At 41.4% G+C, this 25,819-nt stretch overlaps 1 protein-coding gene across 1 annotated transcript in view; it reads left to right on the plus strand.

Annotated features, from left to right (window-relative positions):
• Positions 1 to 25,819, plus strand: part of myo10l3 (myosin X, like 3) — a 61,033-nt gene that overhangs the window by 14,404 nt on the left and 20,810 nt on the right. Inside the window, exons 2-16 of the mRNA XM_030758038.1 lie at positions 3,684 to 3,782; positions 13,006 to 13,164; positions 14,013 to 14,200; positions 14,533 to 14,667; positions 15,074 to 15,198; positions 15,294 to 15,307; positions 15,435 to 15,519; positions 15,745 to 15,851; positions 16,119 to 16,248; positions 17,350 to 17,468; positions 20,334 to 20,480; positions 22,005 to 22,105; positions 22,439 to 22,505; positions 23,090 to 23,182; positions 25,210 to 25,278. Of these exons, the coding sequence (XP_030613898.1) occupies positions 3,684 to 3,782; positions 13,006 to 13,164; positions 14,013 to 14,200; positions 14,533 to 14,667; positions 15,074 to 15,198; positions 15,294 to 15,307; positions 15,435 to 15,519; positions 15,745 to 15,851; positions 16,119 to 16,248; positions 17,350 to 17,468; positions 20,334 to 20,480; positions 22,005 to 22,105; positions 22,439 to 22,505; positions 23,090 to 23,182; positions 25,210 to 25,278 (1,638 nt within the window). The remainder of the gene's footprint in view (positions 1 to 3,683; positions 3,783 to 13,005; positions 13,165 to 14,012; positions 14,201 to 14,532; positions 14,668 to 15,073; positions 15,199 to 15,293; positions 15,308 to 15,434; positions 15,520 to 15,744; positions 15,852 to 16,118; positions 16,249 to 17,349; positions 17,469 to 20,333; positions 20,481 to 22,004; positions 22,106 to 22,438; positions 22,506 to 23,089; positions 23,183 to 25,209; positions 25,279 to 25,819) is intronic.

Consider the following 25,819-nt stretch of genomic DNA (forward strand, 5'->3'; position numbering starts at 1 on the left):
AAAACATCTGGTTACCAGAGGCTCAGGAGCGGTGGTAACCGACTCTTCACAATCCCACTGATGACTGGGCTTCATTACGAAACGCACACTCTACTTTTCCAATGATTACAAATCAAGACGTGACACTGTTTCACTAATTTGGAATGGGAAGCTGTGCTGCAGGAGGTAACCCAGGTCTGAGGGACTTAACACGAGCCGCTACCCGTGCTCCTTTGTGTACCAGCTGGTCTTTGTTTGGGATATTTCTGCCTGGTTAACTTCTGAGCCCTCAGTCAGAGGTGATTGTCTTTGTCCTGACTTAGTGACAGAGCTCCTAAAGATAGAGGGGGCAAGGGGGAGGAGTTTTCTTTAGACCATCTGTTGCTGTTCCTGAGACAATTCATCTTGACTTTATACCCTTCGGCTTGAGACTCACACAGGCTCACATACAAAGACGCAGACAGGCGTCCCATAGTGCCAGTGTTTATTACAGACCAGCCCAATTTATTTATTTAATTTAGAATATTTTTAATATAATGTGGGCAGCACGGTGGTGTGGTGCTTAGCCTCATAGCTAGAATGACATTTAGAAGGTCTGGGCTCGATTCCACCTTGGCCTCTCTCTGTGTGGAGTTTGCATGTTCTCCCCATGTCAGCGTCGGTTTCCTCCCGCAGTCCAAAGACATGCAGTTACTGGGGTTAGGTTAATTGGTCACTCTAAATTGCCCATAGGTGTGAGTGTGAATGGTTGTCTGTCTCTCTCTGTTAGCCCTGCGACTGACTGGCGACCTGTACAGGGTGTACCCTGCCTCTCGCCCCATGTCAGCTGGGATAGGCTCCGACAATAATAAATAAGTTGTTGACTGGGGGGGGGGTGTCAAATACAATATAGGAGTTGTTCCAGTAACTCATTGGAATTTTTATTTATTTATTTTTTTGCCCACCTTTGATTATAGTGTCTGGAAGAGATTTATCCAGGGAGCGAGTCACTCTGTGCAGATGCTGGTGCAGCAAGCGAAGCCGTTAGCGTCTTTATGGTCCAGTTTGTCACTGATGTTTGCAACTTTCTATGGCAAACCAAAGTTTTATGTGAATTCCTAATTAGTTTTCAAATTCATTAAAAGAGCTGCGTGTAGTGTGTATGCAGTGGCTCCTTGTTCATGTGAGTGGAAAAACCTCTGAGACTGACTCAGCAGCTGAACCAGTTCAAACTTTCCTTTACTATTTGCATCACTGAAATTTCTTTATTGGAAGGGGTGTGGAAAATTTGCCATCTTATGAGCCATCGCAGTCCTTTCCCTGTCATGGCTTGCCCGCTGTCTTATTCTGTTGTACATCTCATGTAATATGTTTCTTACAACACAGTCCCAACTCCTTTGTTGGCCTTATTGTTAATCTCAAGCCATGAAATGTAAAAAAAAGGAAAGGAAAAAAAAAAAAAGCCCTATAAGACAAAGAGCACCAGCAATATTCTGCTGAATTCTAGTTATGTAAGAGAGGTTGATCTTCTTAAAATCTATAAAGTAAGCACTATTAATCTCTGCACAGGACTCCAACAAACTCGCGTGAATCAGCTTTTCCCTGAATAGGCCGTGCATCCCAAGTTGGTACCAGGCAGAAACTGGTGTGAAATTCACCAGACTTCTCATATTAAGCGGAAACTGTGTTAATGTGTGACCACGTGTTGCAGGATACCTCTGTTATATTTCTGTCCTGATGTTTCTGTTTATCTGCCTCTTTTTCCACACAATAGGAGGCGGGGCATTATGAGCTGCTCGCACCCTTCCTCTTTCCCTTCTCTCTCCCCCTCTGCGTCCTCCTCCTAATTTACACGACCCCCTTTTGTCCCGTTCACTCCTGTCCCCCGTGGTTTGAGAGCCACATTTAGATGTGCTCCATTAGCCGACTGAAAGAAAAAAAAAAAAAAAAATCTGTTTTTTTTTTTTTTTTTTTTAGACTGACTTGCTTTGTCCAAGAATGAGGCCTGAATCAAAAAATAAGGAAAACATCAGAGATTAGTCATCACATAAGCTGCTGAGGGACTTAATTTAATATATTTTATAGTGTAATAATTAGTTTTTTCCTCTCTTAGTCTCCATGTCTCAGCATGTAAATGGAGAGTGAATTGAACAGAAGCATGTTGGTCTTGTGGCAAACACATCTGCGCTTCATGGATGAAAGTGCGTGCACACGTGGCAGCCTGTTGTTAATAGTTAATGAGGATTGATGTCTGGAAGTGGTGACCTTGTCTAAGGTTTCTTAGTGGAATCCATGCATATTGATCTCTTCACTTTGATCCTCTGTTGGTCACACACTTTATTTGCTGATGCTCTTTGCTTCTCTGGCCACCTCCGTGGTGGCACTTGTGATGATTCATCATGTCCAGCTGTTAAAAACAAGCTTCTTACAACAGTTTGTTACTTTTTGAGTTCAATTTCTTTAAAATCCACATCCTGAACATCTAAACTAAAATGCAAACTGGTGAATTTTCCTTGAGATTGGGGGAGGTTTTTTCCATTTTGAAAACACACCTTCACATCTCCTCAGAGAGAAGATCAATACTGCGCTCATTACGCCTTGCAAAACCACAAGTTTTCAGTTTCAAACTTTATGCTTACTTAAAATTTGTTTCATCAAAACTGAAGGTGCTGGATTATTACAAGCAAACTGAGTGACATGTTTGCTAACAGACAGACATAAAAGTGGGATCATCTGTCTCTGCAAAAAAAACACGTACGTCCGTTCACTATCAGACAAATGTGCATTAGTCATTAAGATTTATTCTTTTTATTCCGCAGGGTCAGACAGGCATTTGTTTGTTCTCATTCAGTACAGTCATTCAAATGCAGCCAGATCTATAAATGTATCCGCCGTGCTAAAGTGGCAAATACTATAAGGAAATGACAGTTTGTCTGAGCAATCAGCCTCAGATTCCTGTTATTGCTCCTGGTTATTGAGCTGCTAACAAACATGTCAGGGAAGATCAGTGACTCCATGTAGATACACATACACAGAAGACCAGGCCGCTGGGATCAGATGCTAACGTCTGTCTGGAACCAGGATCTGATAATGGCTAGAGGTGTGCTGCGATTAGCCTCACTGAAATAAAGAAAAGAAGGAAGGGATGATGGAGATTTGTATTGATTGATATACTAAAGTGGTAAATGCTCATTTGGGGTCATAATCTTTTTATGGAGGACACACTGAAAGCCTTTTTTGACAGTTTTACTGTGTGTGTATGACTGAGTGGTAGTTTGACTCTCTGGCACGCCTTCATCATGCAGATCTGGCAAACAACTTCTTCTCTTCTGATCATAGTTTAATAAGAGACTAACTGTGCCCGTCCAATCTTGGTGAAGCAGTGGCTACTGTATGTGGCACATAATGGTAAGCAATTTTGGGGAAAAGGGGGGGAAAAAATGGAAAAAGACAGAGAGAAGAAAAGCAGAGAGGATAATTCTTACGTTTACAGATAATTTCTGCTCTTACTTACCCAGCCCTTTTATATTATAGCTAAAAGCCTGAGGGTATTTCTTTTTTTTTGGGTTGAACTTTGCCTTCCTTTGTTTCTAGTAACATGAACAACAAGTGGAATACCTCGTATCTGTAATGCAAATGTTCACAACTTTTCTGTGAAGCAGATGAATCCAGTACAAGCCCAGTGTCCAGATGCTAAGGTTGTTGTGCTGGCTATTGTGTTGCAGGGGGCCCGTGTCTGGCTGAGACACAAAGAGCAGCTCCTCCCCTCTACCGTCAGCTCTTGTGATGATTCAACCCTCGTCCTCACCACCGACTATGGGAAGGTAAGCAGACTTCATTTTCAGCTTTGTTCCCCCTGATTTGCTATAGACTGTCACCTGCACCGTGTCCCTGAAGCATGAAGCTTTTTTCATTGGTTTAAGGATTTGGACTCTGTGTTTGCAAGTCAACAACAAACCAACATTATTCCCTTTTAAAATGAGCAAAGCTAAAACTCTGAGGCATCCAGTAAAGGTCACACCAGCCTCACAATATTCATTTGTCTGTAACTGATATTTACCATTTAAAATCTCACCTTGGTTTCTGTTAACACGTCCAGGGTCGTATAAAGAAAGAGGGGAGGCCTAATTGTTTGCACATATGTGTTTCATTTGAGGTCTCTGCAGCGGGATCAACACCTTTTGTATTAAAGCAAGAATGACAGGAATGGAGTCCAGCAAGTCATTGGCCTGAGCTTATCTGTTTGGCAGTGCTCGGTGGTCTTTGTGTCTGGAGGAAATCCTGTTACACAGGCAGAGAGACAAACAGACACAGAGAAGCAGAGAGAGCGAAAGGTGGAAGGTCAAAAAATAATTTCTCATTCAAGTCTTTGTGGGGGGAAAAAAAAAACTGTACATCAAAAGAAAGCTCTTTCATCTTATGGAATGCATCTGTACTGATATGATAGTGCTCTAAACTCAGCCACATGTTTTCAGGACCGACAACCATTTCAGTCCACAGGATAAAAACATATGGCATAAAATTCCTTATGCAGCATCTGCTGCACGGCCCTTATTCTGCGAATAAGTCAAAACTTCTTTTGTTTTAAATGATACTTTCCTGAAGAGTGGGTGGAGTCACATATATATGACTTGGATATATAAATATATGCTTGTTAATTTTATAGGCTAATACTTTAATGATGCTAATGAATCATCTTCTCAAAATGGATTATGGTAATCTTCTCTCTGTAATCTTCTGTTCCACCAAGGATGAAGGTAATTGAGCAGACCAGGTGCACCTGTACTACAGAATGAACCCTGATGTTGATAGCATGTAATTAATAATGTCGTCACACAAAACCAATAATAACTTGGTGGGCCTGTGCTGGTTGCTTACGACTCTTACTGGATAGCTTGCCGGGGTATAAGATGACATCTTTTAAAGGAATGGATAAAACCTGAGCTACCTCCGGCCTCTCGCACCCCCATCATCACGAAGCGTTTTAAGCTGCTGGTTCTAGCTCATATTTACATTACCTTCAACATTAAAGTTTAAAACACAACAGCAGGTCTACACAGGATGCTGTCAACACAGCACAGTAACAACATGACAACTATGTGAGTTCACTGATTAGCACTTTTATCTCTATGATAGCTTCCAAGCTGCATTCAAAGCTTTAGGACTTTGGCATCCCTATCTTCCTTTACAGTCTGTTAGGCTACCTGTTCACTTTCTAACACCATCATCAAGCCTACAAGTGACATACTGGTGGTTGGCCCAGACAGCAACAATAATGACTCGGCTTACAGGGACAAGGTGGCACCTTGGTGCAGTAACAACAGTCTTGATCTTGAACACAAGGAAGAGCAAAGAGCTAATAGTGGATATAAGAAAATCTAGATTCTAGAAGCTGTGCCTGCAGTCCCATCTATATAAATGGTTTCATCTCTGGTTTCAAGTAATCACTATAGACAAGTACTGAGCCATGCCTGCTAATCTTTGAATTCCAGTGTTTTCAATCTGCCGCAAGTGAATGTGTCATTCTAAAGTGCTCGCTGTATTCAAGCGTGATACATTAATAGGAAGTCACTGTTGCAACAAGTCAGTTTGTGAAATTTCATCCTTCCTAGATATTCCACGATTAACTGAAAGTGGCATTATTGTAAAGTGGGAGCCACAGAAACGCAGCCCCAAGGCATGGCACCAAGTGCTGTGGTGCTCTGCTGAATCAACTGCAGAGAGCAGGGAGCTTCATGGCTGAGCAGCTCCTGTACGTGCCAGTAATTTTGTCCATATAGTGGATCTGTGAGTTCAGGATTTTTCATGGGCTCTCAAGACATCCCCAACAGTTTTCCAGGAGAAAATAAAGAGAACTCACTTGTCCCCTTAAGCTGGGTAAATACTGAGCAATTTTGGGGCTGTCCTGTGACGATGCCTTTGGCTATGGCTCGAGATGAGTGCTTTCATGTCACACTGTGAGAGAGGTTCAAAGTTGGCCGTTGTAACAGTCTTGTGACTGGAAATGGCAACAAATCAGGTGACTGTAGGTGACTGCTGCTAAAACCTGTGTCTACTAACCACCCAAAAGAAATGTGGCATGAAATAATGTGTTCAAGCCGACAAAAAAAAAAAAGCTGCAAAGAAAAAAGAAATGGCAAACACTTGTTTTTATGATTATTGTTTATCATTACCAAGGACATAGCACAGAAAGTAATGGTGGAGGACTAGCAGCCTCACATCTTTGCCCTTATATAGTGTGCATGCATCAAACTTGATAACCTGTTCAGGTTCATTGAATCCATGTCACACAGTGTGGTTTCCACAGAGTGCAGGCGCCTTAAAACCTAGTGAATGTTCATTGCCAAAGACTCCACCACAACCACTGCCTTTTTTCCATTCTGCCATTCAGGAAGGAATAGAGGCAACTAAGCAACTTCTAAGTTTCTTCAGTACCGCTGTTCTTTAACCTCACAGTGAACCATAACTGCACAATCAATAATCTTTATGTACAGTATATCGCTATTTATTTCATGTCATCAGTACCTGCCAGCCTGTTGGCAGTGATTGAAATGCACATGCACTGTAAGGAAGTGATCAGATGAATATGAATTTACACATTATTTGATCTACACAGCCCATGTACTCATCCGTAGGCCATTGCAGAATCTTTTGTGGTATTTCTGTGGTCAGTGGAGGGGATGCAGTCAACCATGTGCTGTCCAAAGGGCAGGGATGACTCTGGGTAATGGAATATGACTAGAGAACGAAGTGCACTGCTTATCCTTCAGAAATATTCCACCACCCTCAGTATGAGTAAAAAAAAAAACCCAAAAACATTATGTTAATGTGGTGCCCTATTTTTTTTGTGACTGGGAGTGGGAACACTGTGTTGCAGTTGGCCTGAAGCTGGACTGTCTCATATGATCTGGATGTTGCTTATCGAGCCAGACAAATGGGTGTCTCCTCTGTTTCCAAGACTATGCAGCAGAAATGATAGGAATGTGAGACTGGGAAACAGACCTTCTCTAACATCAGGATTCCTGGATGACCTGATGTCATCCCCTGTTCCTAGATGACGTACAGTATTTTCTGAGGTTTATAGACACTTACTGATCCAATCTCTATCGCTTATTTAATCAAGCATCTCTATCAAGATCAGGGTGTTGTCTGTGCATATGTGCTGTCTGCCAGCCTGCCTGTGTCTGCTTCCTACCATATCAGAGGGTGTTTGTTAAATGTATTGTGGCAGCATTTTCCATTCTGGGGGTGGGATATACCATTATCCACTGCTCCCTGCCTGAGTGCTTATCTCCAGAGAGCACCACCGGTGTGTCTTTACCCACACGGCCTGGGCTTTAACAGGCTGACCTGGCTCCTGTCATATTAACCATCATATCAGCATTCATCACTGCCTGTTTTACTGTGTGTGTGTGTGTGTGTGTGTGTGTGTGTGTGTGTGTGTGTGTGTGTGTGTGTGTGTGTGTGTGTGTGTCTCCAGATGGCACCAGCTGGATTAACAGTGTGTGAGTTATCCCCAGAGGAGTGTATATGTAAAGAAAAGCAGAAAGAGAATCAGCCACCTGAGCTAAATACCTGCTGCTGTCATTGTCCTACTTCACAATCATTTGATCTGTGTTAGTCTACAACCACCAATGAATCATTCTACACATACAGTACAAAATACATGTGGCTTATATATATTTTCAAGAAAATAAATGAAAATAGTTCTCTTCACAAAAGCCTTTTTCTTGACACTAAGAAGCTTTTCTCTGAAACAACAAATTTAACTCGAGCGAAAGAAATTTGACTCTTATCAAGTGTGAATCCTGAAGTTGTCCAGCGCCTGTAGACATGCAGTCTGTGCAGTTTATAATAGCTCTTTGATTGCCCCTCAGCCTTTTCTGGATAATTAGTCAATGGAGCCTTTATGTGGGACTTTATGTGAGTGATGTGCATTTGTGAGCAAGCGCACAGAGATAACACAAACATTATTGTTAACATGTGTTTTTCTTTTTTAGGTTTTGGATTTTCATGGGTGCTTTGCCTGATTTTTTTTTTTTTTTTTTTTTAACTCTAAAATTGGTCTTCTGCTATTTGTTTTCATATTCCCACCCCACCCCAATCCACCACCACCGATTTCTCTCGGGTTTGGGCGTGATCCCCCTGCAGCAGATGGATTCACTGTAAGACAGAGGGACTCAGTTTTTTTTTAAAAAAAGAAAAACAGAGGGAGGGAAAACAGTGACAACAAGACTTGTTTGTATCCAGAAGCCTGTGATTTTTGTCTCTGTCCATGTGTCCCTGTAAAAGCCTGAGCATAGCTGACATTAAAGCATAAATGCTGTGAGCCACAGAGCCCAACTCCACCTATATGTGAATATTAAGTAGAGCTGCTTGGACAAAGCGCAGCAGCAGGGTGTGGTTTCAGGGAAGAGGAAACAAAAGGGGAGAGAGGGGAATCCAGCTTCAAACCAACTTTAAAACGGTTTCCTTTTGTTTCCTAATAGGGGATATTTAATCTGTGTCATCTTGATGACATTTTTGGTAGCATTTTAATTTATGTTAATATGACTGAAAATAAAAATATTAGCTGTGACTTAACTGCCAGTTATTTGTTTGATTAATCTGTCTGCTGTTTAGTTTATAAAAAAAATATGAAAAGAAAAATACACTTTACAAAATTAAACTTGTTCTACTAACTGGTCCAAAAGCTAGCAATATTCAGTTTATGTGGAGTCCTCAGAACTGTGTCGCTGATATTTATGGTTAAAAGCCACCCGTTTCCATAAACACTTATCCAAGTCAGGGTTGCGGAGGCTGGAGCCTATCACAGCTGCCACAGGGCGAGAGGCGGGGTTACACCCTGGACAGATTGCCAGTCTATTGCAGGGATCATATGAATGTGAATGCCTGTTGAGGTGATTGATTTTTCTTTCCCTTTTTTTTTTTAGATTTATTTGGGGATTTTTAGCATTTATTTTTAACAGGAAAGCAGGGAGAAAGCACGGGGGGGAACATGCAGGAAATGGCCTGAGGCTCACTCGAACCCGGGCTACTGCAGTGGCCATTATAGGTCTTTTGATTTCATTGATTTTTTTTTTTTTTTTTGTGTGTTTCATACACACTGCATGCCCAATCTTTGTGGGTTTACAAGACACAAAAAGTGCAGCTGCAGCGGTCAAATGTTTCATTACATTTCTTTCTTGCTGGTTATTTTACAGCTTGGCCTTCAACAAAATAATCTTCCTTCTGTCTCCAGCCTGGCAAAGAGTCTTTTTTTTTTTTTTTCCCTTTGGGATTCAGCAGAAATGGAGGACAGTTTGCTAAAGGGAAAAAAATAAGTATATCCTGTCACATCTTGTAAACAGGGGGGAGCAAAACAAAAATGACCTTCATTGTCAGTTTATGTTCCTGAATGTAGCTGCCCACATACAGCAGTTATCTTGTTTAATGTATATTTCATATAAGGCTCAACAATGTAGCTATTCTGTATAATTCAATAGGTTTCATAATCCTTGTAGATACATTGTCACATCTGTATCACTGTCAGGTCATTTTTCTTTATATCACATTAATTTGTCATGATGTAAGCTGTTCTAGAAAGTGGATGACAAGTCTTCCAAACAAAATAAAGCTTTTTTTACACATTAACCTGTGGATGACCATGCAAAATGTGTGGGCCTCCCTGAGGTACCACGGCCTCCTCCCGCAGTCCAAAGACATGCATTTTAGGTAAAAAGGTGATTCTAAATTGGAAATAGGCTTAGATGTGCACATGATAGACTGCTGACCTGACCAGGTTGCACCCTGCCTCTCACCCTATAACCCCTGGGATTGGCTCCATAACCCTAAGTTGGGTAAGCCGATGGATGGATGGATGGATGGATGGATGGATGGATGGATGGAAAAACAAAAACAGCTGCTTCATGATATATTTCAATGCAGAAACTTTAACTTTTTTTTTTTTTTTTTTATTAGCAGCATCATTTAAATGAACACTGAGGCTTTTTGTGTTTTCTTTTTTGTGTGCCGCTCATGTGGCCAGCAGCGTAGCTTGCTAGTGTGAACACCAGCCTCCATTTGTAAAGGATCGATTTGCACCGCAGACAGCTTTGATAATCAATGGTGAATCACATGTTGTTGTAAGTGGCATGAAATAGCTTCCATCATCACACCACTCGAATCATTAACGGTGATGATGCTGCCCACCTCCTCCATCCATGAAGCAGGCATTGTGGTCGCAGGGATGCCTGATCTGAAAGGATATGACTTAAATTTGCCGACTTAACATTTTTGACCGTAAATTCAAACTGAGGGTTAAAAGGATGAAAATGCAAATGGCAAAAACAATCCATGTGTCTAAGTGAGTTTTTTTTTCCCACAGGAACTTGTTCAGTCAATAAATTATTTAATTATTTATTGTGGCTTTTAGGAGACTTCTCTCACAGGAAAGCAACCAACAATTAAACTAAGACCACATTGGGGCAAAACACAGGAATGTGAAACCTTTTGATGCTGAAAATTCCAGCTCAGTTTTCCTTGGGTATCTCTGATGTTTCAGGTAGGAAAAAAGTCCCTGTATCTTGCTCTGTGAAATCTGAGCTCCAAATTATTCAAAGAAGACCAGAAACAAGGTCATAATGTAATGCAGAGGCAGACAAACACCCAATACATGCCCTCACACACACAAAAATGTGAACAGGTAATTCATCTCCCTGTGTTATATTCTGGCAAAGGAGCGGTGGGCGCGCTCACTTTGTTTTCCTCCTTTGAAACTTGAGGTGAAATTGAAATCTCGTCCCGCTGCTTCTCGTTGCGGTGTGTTAACCTGTATTAACTTTGCTCCCAGCCACCTTAAAGCTACTTTGAACTTTGAGGCGTTATTGTAGAGATCTGTGGTATGTTTGCGTGGGTGTCGGACACAGTATCATCGGTGACAGCAGAACCACTTTCCAAATCGAGTTTTTCATTTTGAAGTCTCAGTAATTATCTTAAAAAAATGTTTTGGTATGATGACATCTACAGAAGAAATCCACCGGAGCCTGGGTGTTAAAAATGGCATCAATCCCATTAAGTGGCTGCTGTAATTGAGTGTAAAATGCTAATGCTGGCTATGGATATATTACAAGTGAAAGCTTGTCTAATTTATTAGTCACTCAGGCCCTGTTGTGAATCTGTACCAATTTGCCAAAGGAGAGGGTGGGGTTAAAGCCAAATGTTGAGGGACATCTGGCTGCAAATCTGCAAACTTCTGCTCACTGGATGACATCATTGCACATGCTGCCTTCTCTCTTAGGTCTTCACTCATTTATAAACACAGCAACACTAATGACTGCATTGTTATTGTGCATTTTTCTCAGCATACACCCATTCTCTAATGGCTGTGTGAAACATTCCCCCGCACAACTGTCTCTAGGGTTTTACAGATAATGGCCTAAAAAAGAGAAAATATCCAGTGAGCAGCAGTTCTCTGGGAAAAAAATACCTTGTCGATGCCAGAGGTCAGAGGAGAATATCCAGACTGCTTCAAACAGATAGGAATCAACAGGAGCGTGAATAACTACTTGCTACAATCAAGGTATGCAGAAGAGCATCTCTGAATGGACAACACATCAAACGTTGAAGCAGATGGGCGGAAGACCGCACCGTGTGCCACTCCTGTCAGCTAAGAACAGGAAACTGAAGCTACAATTCACACAGGTTCACCACATTTGGACTATAGAATTTGTCCAATTTTGACTGGAGAAAAGCTGCCTGATGTGATGAGTCTGGATTTCTCCTGTGACATTTGGATGGTAGGGTCAGAATTTGGTATAAACAACATGAAAGTATAGATCCATCCTTGTATCAACAGTTCAGGCTGCCGATGATTGTGTACTGCTGTCGGGGATATTTTCTTGGTACACTTTGGGCCTTAGTACCAAGTGAACATCATTTAAGCACCACACTCTCCCTGTGTATTGTTGCTGACCATGTCCCGACCTTTATGATCAAATATTTTGGTGTAAAGACGAGGGCTTTACGTTATACAGCTTGGTTCAGAGAGTGTTTTTGATTTGACTCTGCTCTGATAAAGCCTTTTATCTAACCCCTTTCTTCTCCATTTATGATTCGACTCATTAAATTTGTAGGTTCTTAACAATAAGGGCTCCATTAAAGAAAAGATTTGATGCAGTAGGTCTACCTCATGTTCTTTAGTACTACTTTCAAAGAACCAACAGAGCCTCGAATGTTTGACTACAGTCAGTTAGCAGCCCCAGCAACCAGCCTGTGCTGACTCAGCATTTCACTGAGACCCAGTATCTCCTTCGACATGCAAGAATATGCCAGGAGAGCAGCAGTAGTGCATCGGGATGCAACAATCACAGCCTCTTGTCCATCAGTATCTGCGCATCATTTCCCATCAGGTGACCAACATAATTGTGGTCTCTCTACTTTCTATCTTATCTTGTGCATTAGAGTTATGATATCTAAAAAAAATCTGCAAGCCTATGCTGGTTTATGCAACTCCTTATCTTTCACTCTTTCACTTCCATTGTTTAAAAAAAAAAAAAATACTGTTAGATATCAATCATTTTTCACCCAGAGAGAGGTGATAAAAGAGAGGTCTGGGCATGAATATGACAGGGGCTCTCTTCCTGCCTGGTATGCTGGCAGCAGGCACAGACAGGCGCATATCAGGGATGCAGTCTATCTTATTTCACCTCAGTTATTCCTGTGTGATATTTCTGATCTGCCTGTCTCCAAAGCATGCGGTGGAAGACTGATGTTGTGACAGGAGTTTGATTAACATCTTAAAAGTGACCTGGACATGACTTGTTTTTGTTGAATCATGTAGCTGGCTGTTTGCTGCCTTTGTTAGTTGTGATTAGAGATACCAAAAATGTGCATGAGGCAATTTGTTGTGCTGGTAAAGTGTTGCAAAGCGTTTTTTTCTCCAATTCAGAAATAAGAATTGTGGGGGCATAATTTTTTAAATCAGGTATTAAAAATTTAAACAGCATGCAGTGGAAGACTGATGTTGTGACAGACTGATGTCTTGACGTGTGCCTTTGGCTGTTACAGGTGATCTGCCTACAGAACGAAGAGCTCAACAGGGAGATGGTGTACCCAATGCACCCCAGCAGCATCCATGGAGTAGAAGACATGTCCACACTGGCAGAGCTCCACGAAGCTGCAATCATGCACAATCTCTTTCTGCGCTACCAGAAAGACAGCATCTATGTAAGTGTTCATCTGTGAGCACATTAGCTTGTACCGGTAGATAAATGAAATCAATGGCTCCATTGTGATGTTTAACAGTGCATTTTCCTGGGAATTGGTAATGTGAGGAATAGTGAAAAATAGAACTCTCCAAAAGGGAAGGATATATTTATGTACTGGAAAATAATCTGAGTTATACAGGAACAAACTAAGAGGACTGAGGTCAGGATGATGTATAATAATATTAAAAACGCAAAATCCAGATTAACTCTGGAATCAAGTGAACCTCAATGAGTGTATTCAGGACTGGATTTCTATTCCGTTTGTTTCACCTATTCTCCCTGGATAGCTTTCAAAGTAAAGCTCTGGGCTTCCACGGAAATATTATCCGGGCTTTATTAAAATAATCGCTCCCCACAGACACACGTTAACTATGTTTTAGAAAATCCTATCTCCTGAACTCATCTCGGAGCATTTGCCCACTTTGACTGCATGGCACTGGAGAACAGTAACACTGTGTGGAAGGATGACCCACAAACACACTTTTGTGTGGGACTTTTTTTCCCAAAGCGCATTACCCAAGCAGGAGCAACGGATCCTAAAATATTATCGTCCTTACAGCAAACTAGGCCATAGGCACTAGTTTAATACTATTACTGAATGCAGGTACTGTGTTGGAGGAAAGTACTGAGTGAATCTATTGAACCAGGGTATTCAGCAACTGTGTTATGGAGCTCATACCAAAGGCCAATGATTGGCAAAGTGTTAAGAGTTGTAAATTTTAATGTGTTCTTTCATACCACATTTTTTTCTGACTTTCTTCTTTTTTTTTTTTTTTTAATTTATCCCATTCATCTGTCTGTTCTCAGACCAACATCGGTTCCATTCTGGCGGCAGTAAATCCCTATAAGCAGATAGTGGGCCTGTACGATGGCGCTGCTGTCGACTTGTACAGCAAACATCAGATGGGGGAGCTGCGTCCTCATATCTTCGCTGTGGCCAACGAGTGCTACCGCTGCCTGTGGAAGAGACACGACAGCCAGTGTGTTCTCATCAGGTGAGGATGAGTCCCGCCACTGCAAAATTATCGGCTGCAGCATCTTATTAACAGTGTGGAATAATGAATAAAGTTCTCTTTATGAGGACTAAAGAGGACTTAACAGATAGTTCCATCTGAAAAATGTTCTGTATTGAATTTTGGATGGCATTTCCCAAAAATAACTGCACACATAGATATAGTAAAGAATAGGGTTGTAGCACTGTTGAATCACAGCAAGAATGTCCTCGGTTCAAAGGGTTCACCCTGAACTGGATAAGTGGTTAAGAAAATAGATGGCTGGGAAGGTTGAACAGATCACGTATCCTCTCCTCTGTTTTTTGCCTTTTCAGTGGGGAGAGTGGTGCTGGGAAGACAGAGAGCACCAAGCTGCTGCTGAAGTTTCTTTCAGTGATGAGTCAAAATTCAGCAGGTACTCCTCTGTCAGAGAGGACAACCAGGGTGGAGCAGGCCCTCGTCCAGAGCAGGTACTATATGAAACCCACCGCAGTGGTACATGTTTTATTTGCACAGTAATTATTTGTGGTGTTTTGCACGTTTAGGTTATTTGATTTTTTTTTTTCAATTAAAAATATTTGCATGTTAAAATAGATTTTTTTTTTAAAATTAGCTTTCTTTCAAATATTCTTGTTGCAGTGAAGTTAACTTGTTAGTTCTTTGTGGAAACTCAACATGAGTATCTTTGTGTCCTATATTTTATTCAAATACCAAAAATGTTTTCATCGTGGCTGCAGGAAATGATAATTTAAAACTGTAACTGGATCCACATCACCTTTGGTGTAGAAGAGTGCAATGTGCAGTCACCTCATACATTTTAAAGGCTTCTTTGATAAACTTGAGTTATTTATTTGCTTGATGATCTATATTCCGTAGTCCCATCATGGAAGCGTTTGGGAATGCTAAGACTGTGTACAACAATAACTCCAGCCGCTTCGGGAAGTTCATACAGCTCCACTTTTCCCAGAATGGAAACATCCAGGGAGGCTGCATCATCGATTGTATCCTTCACAAATGTACTCTCACGTACTGTGAAGATTGTGTTTTGCACAGATGATCGAGTCCCTGTAATTTTTCCTTGACTTTCAACTGTCAGATTTGCTGGAAAAGGTAAGTTTATATTGTGTTTGTGATGAAACGTTCAGAACCTTCAGCAAATCTTATTTAATGACACCAGTGTTTAATAAAGTGATCGGAATAACCCATTCAGATTTTCTAACCGTGCTCTCTTTCCAAGAACCGCGTGGTCCGACAGAATCCTGGTGAAAGAAACTACCACATCTTCTACTCGCTGTTAGCAGGAGCAGACAGGGACCACAGAGGTTGGCTTTTATAGAGTCCGTGACTAATTATAATCCCCATCTAAACACCTTTAGGCTCCTATTTATTGAAAACATATGACTACTATGTGAAAATCCTGAAAATATATACTTTCAGGCATCTCTACAGCTAAAATGTTATCTCTGAGTTAATAACTCCTTGTTGTCTGTTTGAGTTGTTTGTGTTTACAATTTATTACATTTCCTTTGTGTCTTTCTGTGTTACAGATATGTACCTCCTGTCTGAAGGTCCTGAGTCATATCACTACCTGAGTCAGTCAGGCTGCGTGCAGGACAGCAGTCTGGATGACAAACAGCTTTTCAACAGTGTGATGGTGAGAAAAAAAAGGACTGCCTTTTCGTTTTTTACTTTTATTGTACATCATTTTCTTACCCTCCAGAGGGCGCTGTAGCCCTTTTTCATGAAACACTGACAAATCAAAGACCTCACTTCCAGCAAACATGAGCCTAAGGTAAACTCATTTGATAACGCCACGGCTCCGGTTTATAGGTTGTTGTACGGAAAACAAAATGAAGTTTAATGGATTTAATTTGTTTCAGCATTCCTCACTGTGACATTTCTGTTTAACTTTGTGTTGTAGGAAGCTTTGAAAGTGATGGAATTCACTGAGGAGGAAATCAGAGACGTGTTCAAGCTGCTTTCGGCTGTCCTCCAGATGGGCAATATTGAGTTCATGACTGCTGGTGGAGCTCAGATCACTTCCAAAGGAGGTAAAATAAGGAATTAAGACAAAAATATATAGTACCAGATCTACTAGGCATTGTGTGTTAAGCTTCATCCATATAATAGGTGATTCTATCATCACCCATCACTTTGTGTAGAAAACCCTACTATACGTTTGTGCACTTCAGTAGTAGTCACTTCTGTTGGTTGGTGCCTCAATTGCTTGCCTCAAAATTGAGCTCAACCCACTTAGCATCACAGATGAAGTAACACCACACAGTCACTTCCTGGGTCTATGCTCCTTTTAGGCTGATACTGATGACACAGTCTTAGTGTGTACCATATTACTCAAACTTACTGAAAATCACCGATTAGAAGCAGTATAGCAGTGAGATGACAAGGATAACCACTGTGCTGCAACTAGATAAGCTAAAATAGAATCCACAGACTGCAGTTTGTACGCGGTTTTGTCAGCACGCTTTAGATGAACAAATGCAAACGCAGGAACATTTTAAACAGACGATGATACAGTTTAGCGTATTAAAGCTTCCTGTACTGAATGAACTTTTTAGTGACACATTCTCAACTATTTAATTTTATACTACAATTGTTGGTTTATTTATTTGCAACTTCTTTTGCTTGTGTTTTTTTAGATGATCGGATGATATCAATGTAAGGGAAATTCTTGTATGAAAACACTAACCAAGCAGTGGTTTTAGTGCTGAGATCAAATACACAAGCTATGCAGGCTTTATCAAACAGTGGAAAAACATTTTTCTATTGAACTCAGTCCAGTTGTTTCTGATAAACCAGATAACTGGTTTATCAGTGATTTTAGACAGCTCTGTAGTATTCCTCATTGCCCTGAATTTGACTGACATTGCACCAGCAGACAGAGCACTAAACAGGCTGTAACATGAGCTTAAGGCTCCTTTGTTTGCTGTGTCCAACCTCTTTTCCAAAGAACCTGTGAACTACAGTGACTGCACAAGACTACAGCCCAGCCTGCAGAGTAGAGTGCTCTATAGATGGTATAGGATTGCTGTGTTATTTGCCACATCTATTGTTTAACATCAACAGAAGTCACCTAAACTGTTGCCATAAGTTATACATACACTTAAATGTACATTTGTGTGTCTGTGTTCCAGTGGTCAGTAACGTCAGTGAGCTGCTCGGTCTCGACTCCTTCCAGTTGTCGGAGGTGTTGACCCAACGCTCCATGATCCTCAGAGGAGAGGAGATCTGTTCTCCCCTCACTGTGGAGCAGGTAACAACACATCCAGCCCAACTGTTTCTCATTACATGAATGACACAGTTGACACAGAAACAGAACTAAAGCATTTGCACTTATTTCCCAGAATTCAGTGTATAATTTTAAGATCGGGGGCTCTGCTCTATCCATATTTCTTGCCCTCTGTCCTCACTCTTCTCCCTTGCCTGTCCTGGTGACTGACACACACACACACACACACACACACACACACACACACACACACACACACACACACACACACACACACACGGCCTTTCTCTGACGCACTCCACCACATGCCTTTCCAGATCCCTTTGCGTGACTCCCAGCCATTTCCTGCTTTTTGTCTGCCAGATTCCAGGCACAATAAAGCCATCGTGATAGTGATCTGAGTCAAAAGCACTACAAAACCAGTGATTGAGGGTGAAGTGAGGGTCTTCTCCTCTGGAGGCAGTGCAGCCGGGCACTAAGACGCTAGCTTCAAATGTCTGTGTTGCAGTCTGTAATACTGTAAATATTGTGCAAGCCTTCATCTGCATGTGTTGTCCTTTTTACCATATGCCACAAGAACACACATGCCACAATCCCTTCTTGGCTGAGCTCAACCCGTCGGCCCACTCACACTCATAAATGTCAGTGAATATGCAGGGAGGACCTTTATTATTATCACCGAGACACGAAAGCTACAAGACAGCTTTTCATCAGCAGACAAAGAGTCTTGTGCTGTCACCCTGCTGCTGCTTGCTCTGCCTGGCCTTTGAAGCAACTTGTCTCTTAATAGAGTTCATTATTCCAGACCTAGAGTCGGCAAGAAAGACCTCTTCTCACAACAGCCAGGGGTCACTCCCCCTCACAACTGCCAGCAGTAGCCCCCCTCCCCACCCCTGTCCTGGACAAACAGCCATTCTTCTCACCCCCGTGACGGAGATCCTGGAGCCAGCGGCGGTCCTTTCGCTCCCAGTAGTCGCATGAGGTGACTGGGCATGATGGATTACTCAAAAGCCCAGGAGCATTGTGGCTCTGAATAAAGTACACACGGCCGCACTCTTGTTTTGTTTTTAAATCAAGCACAATACCTGTCGAGGAAGTGTAGCTGGCAAGCTCAGTCTTTGTATATTCATACACAGGCAGAAAGACTGTCTCAGCGGCAGCTGCAGAAAATTACCCTTGACACAAATGGTGACGGGAGGTAGATTTTTTTTTTGTTCACACTGTAGCATCTATCCTGTGAACCACTGAGAAATAATGTGTCAAGTTATTAATTAAACAGGTCATGTTCTTATATGTCGGTTTGTTTGTAAGGTCTTCCTGTGTGAATTGATTGTTCTCAGTGGCCATGAAACTATGTGTGCTTAAAAAAAAAAAACCACTGGACTTCTCATCAGTCTTGGTTGGAATAATGAGTTGGACAGTTTCAGTTTAGTTTTTACTTATGAATTCATGCCAAACTGTGGGCCAGAACCATCCCGCTGAAGGATCTGGCAGTTTGGATCCAGAGTATAAAAATTGCAGAGAGGGAGAGTGTAATTTTGAAACTTTTCACTGTATTTTAGAAAGAAGCCTTGTGTTCACGTTAAGAATGAATACTTCACGAGAGTCCTTGTCTGAACTGTTAATTTCATCCTAAGCCTGAGGGCTGAGTCATTGGTTTTGCAGTTGTACTAATGACAAAGACATTACCCGTGGCCTTCCATACTACACTGAAGTAAGACGCTGAGGCCAAGGAGTCCTGTAGATGTGTTCTCATGAACTGGGACAGTTTCCTTGAAATGACAGTGCACTGGTTGAATGTGGAAACAGTGACACATTCTTATTTGTCTTAGGATATTTGAGACCATTCGTCATCTGTTTTGAAAATGGATGGTTCATTTAATTTGAAGGATTTCAGAATGCACTTCTGTCATTTTCATTGGTGTTGTCATTTTCAGGGGTCTGGCCAGCAACTCTGGCCTGCATGTGGCCCCTGAATGCAAAGAGCTTGACACACAGTGTAAGGTAACTGTGCCAACGATTCAGAAAGAAAAAAAAAAATCGACACTCACTCTCCAGTGGATGCATTGGGGCGCAGCTCGCCAAAGGATAGAGACTGGAGCTGGGGATCGAACCACCAACCGTAAGCAACTGCGGCTCCATCTCCTGAGCCACAGCTGCGAAGATCTATTGTCAGAAAAATGCATGTGAAATCAGAAAGAAGAGCACATGTTCATATTTTTAATGTAAAATTTTACTTTGTCAAACACTTGACATCTGATAAATATAGAGGTGAAAACAATACAAAAGCTCCTTCTGAAATGTAGTGGGACAGAAATCTAAGCTATAAGCAGTTGAAGTAAATCATCTTTAAATGGTCTTTCTGTCCCTGTGGGAAAGTGTAACGGAGTAGGTGTCATTTCCTCAAAAAACAAACAAAAGCAGGATTGAAATATCGAGGCAATCATGAAACACATTTATGCTTTTATTCCAGTTCGTTGTTTTCACTGTTTTTTTTTTTTTCCTTCCCTAATGTTACAGTGCAGTGCGTCACTCTGAAGATATGTAGGTGATTAAAAAAAAACAAAAAAAACTGCTGTCTGTTGTGAAAACAGACATCGTCTTAACTGCAGACAGACACTGACATAACACACCTTTGTCTCCAAGCCACTATTTGTTTTATGGAACTGAGGCCTCACACACACTAGCAGTGAAGCAGTCCAAACATATCTTTGTTTTTAACCTCTTTAACCGCCATCTGATAAAACTGATGAAATGTTTACTGTACAGTCATAAATGTTGTGTTTAGGTTACAGTCTCTAAAGTTTCCTTTTTTTTTTTTTTTTTTAAATTTATGCCTGACTGGGTGTACATGATACTCCCTCCGTCTCTTTGTGTCCTGATCCACAGGCAGTGGACTCGCGGGACTCTGTGGCCATGGCGCTTTATTCTCAGTGTTTCTCCTGGATCATAATGAGGATTAACCAGAAGATCAAAGGGAAAGACAACTTTAAGTCCATCGGCATCTTGGACATCTTTGGCTTTGAGAACTTTGAGGTGAAAGGCCATTTGTTGAACCAAAAAAAAAAAAAAAACTGATCCTTCTCTGGCACATTCTGACTACCAACACAAATTATTCTACCAAAACATTTTGTAAAATTTTTGTATTTTTTCCTCATCTGTGCTCTTTTTAGTGCTGTCAATTTGGCAAAAAAGATGTCGTCTTGTGCTTCAGTCAGGATTTACAAACACGATAGTCATGTCTGGAATAAAACCACATTCCTGCACACACACACACTGACAGCCTGAAAGTATGCCACCCTTTTTAATGCTGATAATAAGATCTACAACAGTTTAACAGTTTCCCAGGACCATGGTTTCTGTTCATTCATGTTTTTTCTTTAGAGGGAATGAATTAAAAAACGACTGAGAAAATGTATTTTTAACCACAAGCCTGATCACTTCATGTCACTAGCCACTTTATTAGGTATGCAATGCTAGTACCTGCTTGGACCCTCTTGCCTTCAGAACTGTCTTAATTCTTCGTGCCGTAGATTCAACAAGGTGCTGGAAACATTTTGGTCCATATTGACATGACAGCATCACACAGTTGCTGCAGATTTTTTAGCTGCACATCCATGTTGGGAATCCCTGTTCCACTACATCCCAAAGGTGCTCTATTGGATTCAGATCTAGTGATTGTGGAGACCATTTGAGTGCAGTGTTCAAGAAACCGCTTTGAGATGATCTGAGCTTTGTGGCATGGTGCTCAGTTGGTACTAAGGGGTCCAAACTGTGCCAAGAAAATGTCCCCCACACCATTACAACACCGTCCTTGATAGAAGGCAGGATGGATCCATAATCGATACTCATCAGACCAGACAATGTTTTTCCAGTCCTCTGTGATCCACTTTTGGTGAGCCCACACAAATTGTAGCCTAAGTTTCCTGTTCTTAGCTGACAAGAGTGGCACCGTGTATGGTCCAATGGTGCTACAATATAGGCCACCCGCCTCAAGGTTGGTTTGACTTGTTTTGCATTCAGAGATGCTCTTCTGCGTACCTCGGTTGTAATGAGCGGCTATTTGAGTCGCTGTTGCCTTTCTATCAGCACAAAGCAGTCTGACTATTTTCCTCTGACCTCTGACATCAACAAGGCATTTTCACCCAGGGAACTGCTGCCATAATGCTGTTTTCTCTTTTTTGGACCATTTTCTGTAAACCCTGGAGATGGTTGTGTGGGAAAATCCCAGTAGATCAGCATTTGCTGAAATACTCAGACCAGCCCATCTGGCACCAGCAGCCACACCACGTTTAAAGTCTCTTAAATCTCCTTTCTTCCCCATTCTGATGCTCGTTTTGAACTTTCGCAGGCTGTCTTGACCATGTCTACATGCCTAAATACACTGAGTTGCTGTCATGTGATTGACTGACTGATTAGATATCTGTGTTAACAAGCAGTTGTACATGTGTACCTAATGAAGTGGCTGGTGAGTGTATTTACTCAGTGTTTTATAGGTCTGGAGGGTATATTAAAGCTGTGCTCCTGATGGCACTGAAATCATCTTCTTGCATTCTGTAGGTGAACCGGTTTGAACAATTTAACATCAACTATGCAAATGAGAAACTCCAGGAATACTTCAACAAGCACATCTTCTCCCTGGAGCAGCTGGAGTACAACCGGTCAGACACTTTTTATATACCTAAGCAATATATTTGTACAGCGTAGTCCTATACATGGATGGATGCAGTGGAAAATGTAGACAGTGCAGACACACATGACTGGGGGTGGGGGCTTCAGCCTTCTTATGATCATGCAGGCAAATTGCCAGATGTTTGGAAATGCCTCACTTTCTCCCGCAGCCAGTTGTTTTCTGGTACAACGGGCCAGCAGCCTGGACATGGCTCATTTCATCACATGCTCGCACTGGATAATGCAGCCATTGTGTCTTCCTGGTTGTTGATGTTTATGTATTTACATGGTGTGTCTGTCTGTGTGGGTGTTTGTCTTCACAGGGAGGGGATTCAGTGGGAAGCCATAGACTGGATGGATAATGCCGAATGTCTGGATCTCATAGAAAAGGTAACAGACAGTCAGACCCTGAGAGAGCAAAGTCATCACCAGGACAGACCGCTAACCACCAGCCAGAGCGGGCTGACCCAGACGCCGCACTGTGCTTACACTGACTCCCATCTCCCAGTCTATCATTATATAGTCTCATTTTGCATGTTGTTTGCACAGTAATGTACACTAGTCAGTGGTTAGAGGTATGGTTTAAGTAAAGCATGAATTTGTGTTATATTACCACCATACTTATAATGACGTTAAAACTGAGCCTCTACATAAGTGTTTGAAAGATTTCTGGTTTAAAATCACAAACTTGGCTAGTTTAGAGGAAACACTACACTACAGCCACTTTATCCTCACATATAGGTCTGATTTTACTTCATTATAAGATGTGAAACTGTCCTGGTGAACAAAGTGCCTCCTCTTTCTTTCTAAGTAGAAAAAAGAACATTGAATGAATAATGTTGCTGTTTCCTGTATGTATTGTTATAGTAAAAGCTGCCAGATGTGCCCCAATGGGATTATAACTAGTTCCATCATGACTTTGGTGTGTTTCACTCTCTTTGCGCTTTCTCTCTGTCTGTCTGTCTCCCCTTTAGAAACTGGGCATGTTGGCTCTTATCAATGAGGAGAGTCGCTTCCCCAAAGGCACCGACTACACCCTTCTGGAGAAGCTACACAGCCGACACGCAGTGAGTCCACACGCACACATGAAAACCTACATGGATCCCTTACACATGCAGAAGCGTACCCTATCCCTCCCAGACAGACAGCAAAGCCATAAAAATGACCCATATCCGTCCACCAAAGCTCCTTAACCCCAGCTGGGGAAATGCCTTCACCGCCCACCAGCTCAGACGGCCTCAAAGAGTTAAACCTCTGTACTGGCTGATGAATCGCCTGTTGCATTGAATGTCTGTGCAGCGCTCGTACACACCCCCGGGCGCTCCGGCATATGAACACAATAATGCTGAAATGTGATCAGCCATTCTCTAGGTCTGACCAGCATTGTGTGCAGGAGAAAAGAGTTTTCTATGGCTGATGGAAAAAACAAGAGCGTTACAGAGTGAGACCTAAGAACCGCATGACCTCGCCCTGAAGCGTTTGCTTGGGTGCGGATCCATGTGTTATGTTTTAAGGTCATGATGAGACATTTGTGTCATATCATGCAAGTGGTTCCAAACATGCTGGCTGTTTGGTGTAAAATTAATCGATACTTGTAGTAATTATTATTTAAATTTCTGGTTTCACAAATGTTAGAATGTATTTTGCATTTTTTAATTATTTATTCATGCATTTTAATAGTTTTTAAACTCAAGTTTTACAATTTCACCAAAATAGATATAAACTCTTTCAGTATATACAGTACTGTGCAGAATTCTTGAGCTGGTCACCTTTTGCTTCCAAGGATCCAAACTTTCTTGTAATTCTTGAATTGGTCTTGACTGAGCAGTAGTTCTCCAGGCTTTCTGAAGGTTTTTCAAAGTTTTTCTTTGGAGAGTGGCTGCTTTTTCACTCATTTTCTGTCCAGTCCTTGTACCTATTTTTAGAGGAATTAATTTGTGTTTTTTTGTGTTAAGCCACTTAACACTGACCTAGGAATCATTCAACCATAAAAGAGGCACCTAATTCAAGGGATGAACCAGTGTTGCATCTACGCCTAACTCAACAAGGAACCAATTTTAAATTGTATCTTTAGGCAGTTTTTTACTAGCAGCCTGTCACAAAAACACTTCATTTGTTCCAATTTCTTTATTTGAATCTGCACAAAGATGATTCGGGGAGGGGTGGGTTAATTGAAGCAAGTGGACAAGGTAGATACGGAGGCCCTGAGAGTTCAAATGCATTGCAACTTAAGAAAACAGGAGCAAATAGAAAAATGCTGCAAAAACACACAAAACACAACAGAATTTAAATAAAACACAATGAAAATAGAAAGGAAGTTGAGTAAAACACATTGGCAGTAGAAAAATCAATATCTCACAAAGCACAACGGTCATTGTGATTTTTATATTTTCTAAACAACAAAAACTATCTACAGCAGATGAACAGTATCTGAGAGTCATTAAGAAATCGGGAAAAAATCCAGCAAAGACTAGCAAAACAAAATCAAAGCAATAAAGTAACCAAAGCAAAAAGAAAGTTAAAGAAAAGCAGGAAATACACAGGGAAAAGGGTATCAACACTGTTTAAAGGGGCAGTTCACCCCAAAATCAAATGTCCATGTTTTTCCTCTGACTTGTAGGCCAAACCACACCCAGCTATCAAGAAAGAAACCTGCATTTAGAAGTGACTAGAGATTCATGCTCATAACTGCACGATTAATGTTTGCAGGATGTAAACATTCATCGTATTAATGGTTATTTAGGTGATTTTGTGAACTCTGTCTTTAAAGGATTAAACAAAGCCATATTATTGCTACAAGTTTAGGGCAAAATGGCTATGAAAAAAATTGACACGCAATGCTATAGTCATCTTGTACAGTGAGGAGGGAACTAGGATGTTTTTCTGTATGGTCAGTTCTTGAAATCATTGTTACTGTAAATATATTACATTGTTTTTTTTGTTTTTTTTAGTAGACCAGTTATTGCAACCCTGGATATGCCATCAGTCATTTTATTGTCTTGGTGGATTCAGTGTACAGTGTCTTCTGCTTAATTTCCTTATAACTAATTGAGTGGATGTCAGTGTGATTTCTATATTGTCCTTTCTCCCCCAGACAAACCCATACTATGTCAAGCCCAGAGTAACCGATCACCAGTTTGGCATTAAGCACTACGCTGGAGAGGTATTCAACAACACTTTCACACACATCCACACACTACACCAGCTTCTTTTGCTCTCTGAATTATTCGTTTTGGGGAAGTGAGGTAGATGTTGGATGGGCAGCCAAAATCTGCTGCAGGATGTTGATGCCTTACGCCTCCTCCGCTATCTTTTTCCCTGAGTCAGGAGAAACAGCTTTATAATCGTCCTCTCCTTCCTTTGCTTATGTGATGATGGAAATTACTCCTGATGTGAATGTAGGAAAGGGCAAAAATATATCAGGGCAGAGGAACAAATGCAGTGATTGAATAGGACAGGGGATGCGATGTGGAGCAAAGGAGAAAGATTCGCTTTCATATAAAGAATGGCTTTATGAAGCCTGCCTCAGACAAGGTCTCCTCAGTGCAAGTGGGGTAGCTCAGTCACAAGCCTGGCAAGGATGGCTATGGTAATGACCTGGTCCAGAGAAGACAGGCGCTGCCAAGCCAGCCAGTTGTTCTCTCTCTCTTTCTCTCTCTCGACAGTGTAGTCTCCTCTCTGAAAGCTCTGTTTGTTATTTGAAA

Source organism: Archocentrus centrarchus, chromosome 21 (genome assembly GCF_007364275.1).
Source record: "Archocentrus centrarchus isolate MPI-CPG fArcCen1 chromosome 21, fArcCen1, whole genome shotgun sequence".
NCBI classification, from domain to species: Eukaryota; Metazoa; Chordata; class Actinopteri; order Cichliformes; family Cichlidae; genus Archocentrus; species Archocentrus centrarchus.